Source organism: Capricornis sumatraensis, chromosome 2 (assembly GCF_032405125.1).
Source record: "Capricornis sumatraensis isolate serow.1 chromosome 2, serow.2, whole genome shotgun sequence".
Lineage (NCBI taxonomy): Eukaryota > Metazoa > Chordata > Mammalia > Artiodactyla > Bovidae > Capricornis > Capricornis sumatraensis.
The window spans coordinates 91,374,853-91,388,057 of record NC_091070.1 but is presented as its reverse complement, the minus strand read 5'-3'; the positions used below and the strand labels follow the sequence as shown (position 1 = coordinate 91,388,057).

At 35.8% G+C, this 13,205-nt stretch overlaps 1 protein-coding gene across 1 annotated transcript in view; it reads right to left on the bottom strand.

Moving 5' to 3' along the window:
• Window positions 1-13,205, bottom strand: part of AP3B1 (adaptor related protein complex 3 subunit beta 1) — a 239,403-nt gene that overhangs the window by 187,399 nt on the left and 38,799 nt on the right. The window contains exon 3 of the mRNA XM_068963860.1: window positions 10,950-11,024. Coding sequence (XP_068819961.1) covers window positions 10,950-11,024 — 75 coding nt within the window. The remainder of the gene's footprint in view (window positions 1-10,949; window positions 11,025-13,205) is intronic.

The window sequence follows — 13,205 nt, the reverse complement described above, 5'->3', positions numbered from 1 at the left end:
TTGGGTAATGGTATTAACCAGTGACCTTCACTCTTTACATCTTTCTATATTATTTAATTTTTTCATAATGAATATTAAGTTTATACTCATAAACCAAGAGACGTTTTCACTTCAGGGGTGATCTCATCTTTCCAGACAACCTCCAACCCCAAAATAATAGTACTTTCTCGGATTTTAAAAGTATTTGAAGTTTTCATTATAAACAATCTGAAACAACATATTTTTAAGTTCCCACATTCCTCTAAGATGGCTTTTTCTATAGCATTGGCAACGTGTAGCCACCAGAACTATTTTAAATGAGTTCAACAGACAAAAATTCAGCTAAATCAACAAGTTTTTGCAAGTCAACCGAACTGTGACAGCCCCTTGCTGTTGAACGTTAGCCAATCAGGAACAAATTCACTCCAAAAAAAACACACCCTGGCGTGTCAATCAATCAAAAGCAGATCTCACCCAAGTGCCCACTCATCCACAGATGATACGAACCCACTCAGGCCCCTTCAAGTTCATGAAACCTTCAAATGATCACTGAATCAAGTGATCTCACATAAGAATACAAAAAATGGGTTCCAAAATTAAGTGATAACTAGTATACAAGATGGTAATCAAATGATCCAAATATACCCAATGCTTTAGATTATATTTAAATGGATATACAAAATCTTTAAATTCTTAAATCCCAGTTTAAGAAGTACTTATCATTTTCTCCCCAACCAGATTTTAAAGTTCCTGAGATTACAACAGCACCAAAAAGGAGCCAACATTTGCTGGTTGACTGATCTGCACCAATTTAAACATATCAAATCAACACAAGATTTTAAAGATATTTTTCAAATCCACCTCGGAATGAAAGTGAGGTTATTTAGTACAGGCACGATAGCCTGGCACACAGTAAGAGCCCAGTAATAATCAGCCGAATGAAACATCACAGCCCAATGAGAGACAGGGCAAGGGGTGGGGGGTGGGGGACATTTCCTATTAGATTGCTATATCTAACTTACCACCAATTGTTATAATTAATGACACAGATGTTTAAAAGGACATCAACACACTGTTAGCAAACAACAGGTATTAAGAAGATTGCCTCCAAAGTCTTTAACTTGTGGGTTTTTTTAAGAAAAATAATCATTTAAAATACTCTTTCTCTTCACCAATTAGATTCAGATCTCAGTCCACAGTTCTCAGCAAAGTGTGGAAACAAGAATGGGTTGGGTCCACACCCACCTCTTCATCTTCTTGGGATTTATTTCTCAGCAACATCTTTTATTTACCTAACTGTAAGCCAGATCTTAAAGCTGAATTATGAACTCCAAAATATATCTAGTATATATACTGGCAACACTGAAACGTTCAAACCACAGCTGAGCTAGCAGGCATTGCTATAATTACTCACCATTGGAGAAGGATTTTTATGACTGTTATAGCAAAAAGCATAACAATATTAAATCACAGAAGGTTGCAAAACACTAAATTTGTTCAAGTTCTGTTATAAGAATCAATCAATATTGACCACAAGAGGCCTATGCACTGACTGGCTGCAGGTGTGCAGAGAAAGCCTACTTTCCCTGAAACCATTCTGTGACCAGAAATGGGAGTACTTAAAGCTTCGTGACTACACCATTCTCTGATCAGTTACTTTCATTCAATGTTACAATACTCCTTGCTGTAAAGCTAATCACAGCAGAGCCCCAGTAGGCTGGAAGGACACAGGCAGATCTGTTTAATTAGCTTATCAATACTAGCGCATCAAACTTCATGAGTTATTGACTAAACCTTTGATTATTTTTGTACTATAACCACTGATTGCTTACTAGGTCACTTTTGGTATCATTTGACATCGAATGGCTTATGATGTACAGCTCAACTGTGCGTCTAAGGCAGCATGTACTTGTAAAAATGAAATTTTGTACTTGACAGCAATGAAATATCCATTTTCTGAACATAAATTTTAAGCAGCTTAGGTCAGTTTTTCCACATTAGAGGATTAAGCCTGTCTCCAAAAACTAACAGCATTTTATGAGCAAAACAAACCTAGAACAAATAGATCAATACAGTAGTTCCCCTCTATCTGTGAGGGGTACGTTCCAAGACCCCCAACAGATGCCTGAAACTATAGACAGTACTAAATTCCATAAATATTATGTTTCTTCCTACACACACATACTTATAACAAAGTTTAATTTATAAATTAGCCACAGTATGAGGCTAACAATAACTAATAATAAAGGGAACAGCCATAACAATATACTGTAATGGAAGTTGTGTGAATCTGATCCCTCTCACTTACTGGGCTGCACCTACCCTTCTCCTTTTTGTGGTGATGGGAGATGAGGAAATACCTATGTGTAAGATGAAGTCAGGTGAATGAAGCTAGCACTGTGATACAGGGTCAGGCTGCTACTGACCTTCTGATGTTACATCAGAAAGAGGATCATCCACTATGGGTGATCCTGGGGTCACCGAGCACGACAGTGTTGATGGTTAGATGTCAGGAGCAGGTGTCATCAATGGTTGGGGACCCCAGAGAGAATGGCACAAAATTTCATCCTACTATGTGTTACAGTGAGCAGTTTAAAACTTATGAACTGTTTATTTCTAGAATTTTCCATTTAATAGTTTTGGACTGCAGCTAACCATGGGTAACTGAAATCGTGGAAAGTGAAATCATGGGGGAGAGGCAGAATTATATTTATAGGGACATTTGTTACAAATATTAGACAGCATATCAGAATCTGATTGTAAAGGGTAAAAATGAATAGAAAAGTTCTACTATTGATAACTGAACATTACAAACAGCTAACAGTACAGAATTTTCTATTTAAAACAAGAAGCCTGGAAGTCCAGAAGGAACTAGTTACAGCATAACTTATTACCAATATCTAAGGACGTGGTCATTTCTAGCCATATCTAAAACATAAAAAATTTATATACCCAAATGCGCCCAAGACCTAAACAGACATACAAAGAAGACATACAGCTGGTCAACGGGCACACAGAAGAGGGTTCAACATCACTAAACATTAGAGAAATGAAAATCAAAACTACAATGAGGTATTACCTCACTCTGATCAGAGTAGCCATCACTTAAAAAAAAATCTACAAATAACAAATGCTGGAGAGTATATGGAGGAAAGGGAACTCTCTTACACTGCTGGTGGGAATGTAAATTGGTGCAACCACTATGGAAAACAGTACAAAGGTTCCTCAAAACACTAAAAAACAGTTGCCATATTACGAAGAAATCGCACTCCCAGTCATATACCCAAACAAAACTGTCATTTGAAAAGATACACGCATCCCTATGTTTTCAGTAGCACTATTCCCAATAGCCAAAACATGGAAATCACCTAAAAGTCCATCAACAAATGAATGAACAAACAAGATGTGGTACATATATACAATGGAATACTTGTTGCTGTTCAGCTGCTAAGTTGTGTCCAACTCTTTGCGACCCCATGGACTGCAGCACTCCAGGCTTCCCTGTCTTTCACTATCTCCAGAGTGTGCTCAGATTCATGTCCACTGAGTCAGTGATGCTATCTAATGATCTCATCCTCTGCTGCCCTCTTCTTTTGCCTTCAATCTTTCCCAGCTATAGGGGTCTTTTCCAATGAGTCGGCTCTGTGCATCACGTGGCCAAAGTACTGGAGCTTCAGCTTCAGCATCAGTCCTTCCAATGAATATTCAGGGTTGATTTCCTTTAGGATGGACTGGTTTGATCTCCTTCCTGTCCAAGGGACTCTCAAGAATCTTCACCAGCACCACAGTTCAAAAACATCAATTCTTCAGGGTTCCACCTTCTTTATGGTCAAACTCTCACACCCATACATAACTACTGGAAAAAAAACAGCTATGACTATATGGACCTTTGTCAGCAAATGATGTCTCTGCTTTTTAATATATTGTCTCGGTTTATCATAACTTTCCTTACAAAGAGCAAGCATCTTTTAATATTGTCCCTGCATTCACCATCCAGTGAATCCACCATCACCAGTAATTTTGGGAGTCCAAGAAAATAAAATCTGTCACTGCTTTCACAATGGAATACTACTCCTTAAGTATGAGATAATTCCTAAGAATGAGATAATACCATTTACTGATTCAATGGACATGAACTTTGAGCGAACTCCAGCAGATGGTGAAGGACAGGGAGGCCTGACTTGCCGTAGTTCGTGCAGCTGCAGAGAGTAAGACACAACTTAGCAACTGAATGATGACAGCAGCAGCATTCACAGCAACATGGATGGACCTGGCAATCATCACACTCAGTGGAGCAAGTCAGAAAAAAGACCGATATCGTATGATATCACTTATGTGTGCAATCTACAATGGGACACAAATGACTCATCCGTGGAACAGAGAGTCACAGACAGAGACACAGCCCTGAGGTTGCCAAGGGGGACAGGGGGTTGGGGAAAGGGTTAGAGATACAAACTGTTATACAGAATGGATAAGTAACAGGGTCCTGCTGCAGCACACAGAGAACTACATTCACCATCCTGTGAAAAACCATAATGGAGAAGAATATACAAAACAATGTATACATATAACTCAATCACTTTGCTGTACAGCAGAAACTGATACAGCAGTATAAATCAACTCTCCTTCAATAAAGTTAAAACAAATTTATACCAATGCCAGATACCTCCCAAAGGACAGCTAACACCAGATGATGATAAAGGTCAAAGAAACTAAAGAAAAAGGAGGAAGGATTCAAACAGGAAGGATGGCTTTAAAAGGGGAATGACATAAAATGGTTTCTGAAGCCAAGCTGCCTGGCTCTGGATTCTGACTGCCACACACTAGTGTGTGACCTTGCTCACGTAACCTAATCTCTCTGTTACTCTGTCCTCATAATAAAAACATGGAAAATGAAAAAACCAGCTTCATAGGGCTGTTTGTGACCATAAAATGAGTTGTTATATGTAAGGCACTAAGACAAGCTTTACCCACAGCTCGCAACTTTTCTAAGTGAAATCTTGTTTTTTCCCCAGCTACTTAAACTTTCTTATACCAGAAATCATAAAACTAATGTACATATCAAATTAGGAGCTCAGACAGCTCAGATGGCATTGTCATACCGCAAAAACAGTTTAACTGAATTATCAATTCAGAATTATACATCGTAACAAGCTCATAAATTTCACTTAATAAGTATCTACTAAACTAATCATAAGTAAACTTTGAAAATACTGTAAGATCACATGCTCAGTCTAGATTTATCCCATTAATTAGAATCTGAGAAAGAACAGTTCATCAACTTAAGTCCAATATTAATTTATCCTGGTTCTTAAGTTGGCAACAAGTATACGAGTGTTTCGATTTTAATTTACTCATGTTAGTCAAGTTCACTCTATGACGCCTATTCATTTGTGCACAAAATTCATCTATCTGAAATATGTATTGTATTTACTATCTAATAGAAAATGAAATTACTTCAAAATGTATCTAAAAAGCAGGTTTAAAATTTTTATAGAATCTTTAAAATTCTATAATATAAATTATCCTATTAAAAAATTTAAGATGGCAGGAAAATATTTTAATACTGAAATATATACTCTTGAAATTGTATAACATATACTTCACCACGCTTTTCCAGATTTTGAACATGCAAATGTAAATTATTTAAACTACTAGTTTCTCTTATATGAGAGATTAACACCCAATCTATTACACAGTATTCAAATAACAGCTAAGGGTCTACATCATATCAACATCGTGTTTGTATAACACAAATGAAATGTGACCTGGCTGATCTGTTTGTTTCACTTAAGCAAAAAACTCTAATCATTATTCTCAGGTCATGATTATTTTATGCATTCTATTTTTCTTGTACCAAATGCAATCTTTTCATTAGAAAATGCCTTGTTTTCCAAACTAGAAGTAATTAAGTACTGACTATAAAACTGCTAATGATACGCAGTTTACTTAATATATTTTGTAAAACCCCGTTACAGAACTGTGATATAAAGGATGGAAAAGAGAAAGAGAATTTTCAAGCATGTAAACCAGTTATAAATTGAAAATTCTTCATGGTAAGTAGGGAAATTTGAGAGTAATATTTTCATTTGACTGATAACTTTCCATATATTTTAGGGTTTTAAAAATATTTCCAGATTATGATATAAAGCTATAACTTAGAAATAATAACTGAGAGATCTTATTTACCCTCCCTAACTTAACCACACAGAAAATCAGGGGGAAAAAATGAAACAAAAGTTTTCATATGTTGGACACCAGGCAGTACATTACTGTGAACCCTGAGAAAGCGAAAAAAGTCAAGGGAGCAACTCAAACAGAATCCAGAAGACTCACAGTGCCGAGGACACAATGATCAAAGTTCACAAAGGCCAAGGGTGCCTGAGTTTGCAAAGCAGAGTACCAAAGAGGAGGGAACTTCAGAGAGAGCGAAAGAACACACTCTGGAGAGGAACAACATCAAACTGTGGGCTAGCACGGTCTTGCACATACGATGAAACTACCTGAAGCCAGACCAGAAAAACACATGGAAGAAGCAGGCAGAACAGACAGCAAAGGTCACAAAAAGCAAGGAAAAGTTCATGTTCTCACCAGCCAGGGAGAAAATATCTCATAAATATATGTACGACTGAGCAGAATCCTGAGGTACTGCTTTAGTAGCGGGCTTACATTAGTCTAGACTAAAGGTGTTTCTGTATCTTTTAGTACACATTGAAAGTATGCTTTGACAAGTATCCTCCAATTAAAAATTCAAAATTCCAAAATAAAAAGAAAGGATAAGGTGGTAAGAAATTCATATTTAGTGGACTAGCTTGGAGATCTGATACAGCTACTGACTGTTTCTCAGAGTTTCTAAAACAGTTAAAATAAAACAGTATAAAATATCCAAAACAAGTATGCTTTGAAATAATCAAATGATCCATATAAACTTAATTGTGCATCACAAGAAAACCCAACACAATTTAAACAAAAATCAGGACAGTATGAATCATAACTGTGAGAAAAATCAGTCTCCAGAAAAAGACTTAAAATGACAGAAATGACAGAACTAGCAGAGGGATGTTACAACTATTATAGATATGCTCCATATGTCCAACAAGGTAGGCAAAAATATAAATATGCTGAAGGGATAATTGAAGGATATGAAAATGATCTCATTAAACATGCAGAGATGAAAAATACAGTAGCTGGTAAGATAACTATGCTGCAGGGGAGTCACAACAGCTAGACACTACAAAAGCAAAGATGGGTTAGCCTGAGCACTTCTCAAGTGAAGCACAGAGAGAGAAGACTGAAAAAGTGACCTGTGCAACAACAGCAATTAGTGTACTGTATGTCTGCATGAAATACCAGAAAGAACGAAGACAGAAAAGACACATTTTTGAAAAACTAATGTCTGAAATGTTTACCAATTTTAAGAAAACTATAAACCCACATGAGTTAGAAGCTCAACAAACCCCAAGCAGAATAAGCATGAAGAAAAATATGTCAAGGTATATTACAGTAAAACTGAAAACCAGTGGTAAACAGAAAATCTTAAAATCAACAGAGGAAAGAAAAGATAGGTTACACAGAGAGATAAGAATGACAAGACACTTGGCATAAGAAGCCATGTAGGTCAGAAAACAATAAAATATTTTTTAAACACTAAAAGAAAAAGACAGTAAAGAATATAGAAATATACATTTTACTCAGCAAAGATGTTTTCAAATTGTATACAAAAAAAGAAAAAGACTTTTTTAAACAAAAGCTGAGAAAACTCATCACCAGCAAAACAAGAAACATTAAAGAAATTCCTCTAGTCATTCAGGGAAAAAAATTCATTCATTCATGGACTACATGAAGGAATCAAAAGGGACATGAATGGTAAACACTGAAGGACAAATAAAAGACTTTGGGGGGTGGGAAGGGGAGCTCATTTTTAAATCTCTTTAATAGATATATGGTCTTCGTGGTAATTTTGGAATAAAACCGCAGTAGAACAATCTCCCACATACAATTAAAAAACCTAGACATAACACAAAAAGCACTAAAGTCCCTAGCAATGAAACAGAAACAGATAGATTCTTCTGGTATAGAGAATATGTGCAGAGACGGTAAGAAAAAGAGCTGCATGAACTGCCTTCCCCATTTCCATGGTTTTCTGCTGAGGCTAAGTGAGCAGGGAATGAGTACAGGTGGAGGCACTGATGGACAAACCAGTCTCTCTGACAGAACCCAAAAGTGAACACAGCGACACCACGGCCACTGAAGAAAACAGGGGAATCCACAAAGGGGAGCCCGGAGATAGGCTCCTCAGGCAGTCTCCAGCCACATCTCCGACTGACTTCTGAACCATGCAAGCTCAGAACAGACCCAAAGCAGCTCAGCAAAAGACAAAAAATATGAGATTAAGTTGCTGCCTATGCAACAGAATTTGAAATCTGAATCTAGGCAAAATAACTGCCTTCTAAAACAAAAACATCACCTATAGAATATAAAAGGATGCAGAATCTACATAATTTAGTATTCATTATTTCAAAAGAAACAAACCTAAATTAACCAACATAAGAAAAAGTAAAACAATGGAACATAAACACACAAGAAAAGGAAATCAACAAATACAAGCCTGAGGAAATAAGGATACTGGAACTAGCAGACAAGGATTTTAGGATTTTAGAGTACTTATTCTTAAGAAAAAGAAAATGTGCTCTCCATTAATATAGGATATAGGAAATCGCAGCAAGGAAACAAAGGATATAAAGGGCTTAAACTGAAATTCTAAAATGAAAAGACAGTTTTAATACTTTTAATATCTTAATTTCTAAAGTAAAAAGGAATGTACTTAATCAAATGGACTGAACAGAAGAATGAGTAAGCAAACTCAAAAATAGATGAGTAAAACTACATAATATAAAGAATAAAAAAAAAATCTTAAAAAAACCAACAAAGTTTCATACATTCTCGGATAAAAATTAAACAACATAACATATATGCAATTTTAATACCAGAAAGAGAAAAAAGAAGAGGGCAAATATTACCTGAAGAAATAATCGCCCCAAATTTTCCACTTTTGATCAAAGACAGGAACTTACAGGACTAAGATGCTCAACACACACCAAACCAAATGAACATGAATAAGATGACACCGAGATACAGTACAGTCAGATTACTCAAAGCCAAAGACAGAGAGTAAAACATGAAAGCATCAAGAGAAAAGTTACACATCATACAGGAAGATCAATGATCCAGTCATCAGAAACTTTACAAAAGAAATTATGGACGGCAAAAGAATCTTCAAAGCATCTTTAAGTGTTGAAACAAAAAGAAACTATTAACCCAGAAGTCTACAACCAGTGAAACGATTCTTCAGGAATGAAGGCAAAATGCAAACATTTTCAGATAAAAGTAAGAGAATTCATTGCCAGCAGACCTCCACTACAGAAAAAGCCAACAGAAATTCTTCAGGCAGGATGATCTTGATACTGACAGAAATCTGAATCCCTAGAACTCAAAGAGAACACTGGATATGATAAATATCTGAATAGATGATAAATACTTTTTTTCTGTTTTTTCTTTTAATTCCTTTATATCACATAAGTATTTAAAGGAAAAACTGTACTGTCTTATGATGTCAATTTATATAAATCTGGTAAGTTAATAACTAAAACATAAAAGACAATAGGGATATACAGTTGCAAGATTTCTATACTTTATGTGAAGAAGTGCAACATTAAACATAACTGGACTGTGAAAAGTTAAGTGGATACAGCCAACAATAAGAAAAAAATTACAAAGTACAGGTTAAAAATAAAAACAAGAAAAATTTAAGCGTGATTTCTTCCATTAAAAAAGAGGAAAAGAAGAAGAGAGGAACAAAAAAACAAAGGAAACCAAAAAAAAAGAAATGGTGTAACAGTACACTCAAATTCAACAACATCAATAAATACATCCAGTGCTAACAATGTAAACACTCCAATTACAAAACAGAGATGGAACTCCCCTGGTGCTCCAGTGGCTAAGAATCCACCTGCCAGTGCAGAGGACATGGGTTCCATCTCTGGTCTGGGAAGATTCCGCATGCCACAGGGCAACTAAACTTGTGCACCGCATCTATAATACTGAAGCCCGTGTGCCCTACAGCCTGCGCTCTGCAACAAGGAAACCCACGGCAATGAAAAGCCCACAAGCCTCAATTAGAGAATAGCCCGACTAAGGCAACTAGAGAAAGCCCACACAAGCAACAAAGAGCTAGCACAGCCAAAAATAAATAAATTAATTTAAAAAAAAAAACCACACCATTTGCTCAGATCAATCTCTATTTCTCTTCATTGAACTTCTCAATCCTACTCATCTTTCTCAACAGTTTCGACATGGGCTCATTCTATTTTTCTTTTACACTCTATCAGAAGTCATTAGTCCATTTCATAGTAGTCCATTCTCATGTTAGTCCATCTGATCTAATATTAATTACCTTGGCCTCAAAGCTCTGTGAATCTCTCGACAGTTATACAGAGAGACCAATAATTAGAGGCTCCCACTACATCCTGCCTTCTGCTCACCTCCTGCTACACTTGAGAAAGGGTCTCCCAGAACTAAGATGCTCCAGGAAAAGCACTAGATTTGGAGTCCTAACACCTGGATTCAGTCTCTGCCCTGATTAGGCCTGTTTCACTGGACATATAGTACTTTAAAATCAAGTCCCAAGGGCAGAACTTCAACAAAACTAGCTTCTAAGAATACATAGAAAGTTACTATCCTTAACCAAGGTGAAGTAATCTCAATTTTACTTTTCACATCCTCCAAGAAAATACCAAGCTAAGATTATGTCTACTTTGTATTCAATTCCACCTATTAAGATTATGGACATTTTATTTGTATCAAAAGTCTAGCGACACTTAAATATCTTATGTTGTATTTCAAAGCAACTGAAAAGTGTATGATTCTATCACACCAAAAGGAATCATGAAAATTATGCATCAAAACAGTACCTCAATATTTTTACTGGCCACATTCTTCACAACAGCAGGAAATAGTTCAGACGCATTTTTCCCTTTTGCAATCATCTGAGGAATAAAAGTAGAATATAAGAGCTCAAACTGTTAAAAAATTAGTCATTTGAAAACAAAACATAAATTGTACATTCGTATAATATTTAGAAGATAAGCCACAGAAACAAGTAAGCTATAGAATTAAACTTAACTCTTTCTGAGTCATCTTGGCCCAACTATCTGCAGCAAAGAACAATCTCTTGTGAATCAATATAAATACACAAATACATAGACATATTAGGGAAGAAACACAGTAATTTAAGACATGCAATATTTATAACAGATTTCTATGGCTAATGGCATTATAAACATTTTCAAATATTTGTACTCTATTTAACAAGTTCTTACATTAAAGATATAATATATTTGCAATGGGGTGGGGTTGGAGAATAAATGTTATTCCAAACAAACTCCAGTTATTCTTTCTCCCTTTTTTAATTTTTTTAAAATAGATTCCCCTACTTCTCCAACCATTTTCTTCAAAGCTCCCTTCACGAGGTCCTCTTCCTTTCCTCACTAAAGTTAGGTGTACCACCATATTTTCTAAGAGAAAAAACAAGATTCAATTCACCTTCCTGTGTTAACTTCTAATTTTTTAGAAAGATCTTTGCTATATACCATATCTAAGAAATTATCTTAAAAAGATGTAAGGTGCTTAGTTTTATAAATTTACAAAAATGTTTTATAAATCCTATGTGACATTTTAAACAATAATAATCTCAGTTAATAATCTCTCAGAAGACTTTCTACATGACAGCTTTAGAAAACTCTAATATAAGCTAATCTTCATTTTCTATTTCTTTACCTGTGATATTTTTTGTTTTGTGAAATCTTCCGAGGATTAAAGAAGGTTCATTAAGTGGTGCAGTTAAAGTATTTCTATGTGATTTTTACAATTTTCTCATCTGTAAAATGAGGAGAGAGGGATTCATGTTCTCTAGGGTCTCCTCTTCCAGTCATTCAATAATTACTTAAGTCAGATACCCTGTGCTATGATACCCTATTCCAAGGCTTCCCCAACTTTAGTCTACAGAATGCTATTCAAAAAGATGTTACTACATGAAGGAGAAAAAAAATCCTAGAGTCAAATTCATTCCACAAATATTCGCCAAGAGGACAGTACATGTCAGGAACTCTTCTAGGCCTTGGGGATAAAACTGTGAACAATACAAAGTCTTTACCCACTGGATTGTTCATGCGTGCTCAGCTGTGTCTGTCTCTATGCGACCCCATGGACTGTAGTCTGCCAGGCTCCTCTGTTCATGGGATTTTGCAGGCAAGAATACTGGAGTGGGTAGCCATTTGCTCTTCCAGGGGATCTCCCTGATCCAGGGATCGAACCCGCACCTCCTGGATGGCAGGCGGATTCTTTACCTCTCAGTCACCAGGGAAGCCCCTCACCCATCTGAGCTTACTTCTAATGGGGGCGAGGGACAACGAACAATGTGAGGATAACCAGTGCTATGGAGAAAGTTAAAGCGCTGCAGGAGAGACGGGTTATGAGTGGGAGCTGTTCTTTTGTGTTTTGGCTAGTTTTTGCATGGTATATATTTTTCCTTCTTTATATTCTTTATCTTTACATTAAAAGTGGATTTTTCCTAGAGAACATATAGTTGCATCTTGACATTTTCATCCAATATGATGGTCTTTTTTAGTTGGTGACATTAGATCAGTACTGATGCCATTAGATTCAGCTCTGTCACTTTATTAATCAGTCTCCTTATTCCCTGTGGTTTTTTTCTTCTGACTGCCATTACGCTCATGATTCAGAAATTTTTTTTAGTATTCAATAACTTAACTTATATTTTTATTTTTATATTGATTATTTGGCTTTAACTTTTTGTGTAATTTTTATTGGTTCTTCTAGAAATTATGAGATAATTACAAAGATGCACAGTTTACAGATACATAGATAAGTAAGTCAAGATATGTCAAACCTTCTACAGTCATCTTAGAATTTATATTTTATAAGTTATTAGGTTATATGAGTTCTTTATATACTCTGCAAAGTCTACATCAGATATGATTAAAAATACTTTCTCTATGTGGCTGATACTATCATTTGATGCACACAGTTTTACATTTTGATATAGTCTAAACTATCAATTTTTTCTTTTTTTCCCTCACCTTTTGATGTCATATCCAAGAATCCTCTGACAAATCTCATGTTATGCCTGTGTTTTAGCTCTTATATTG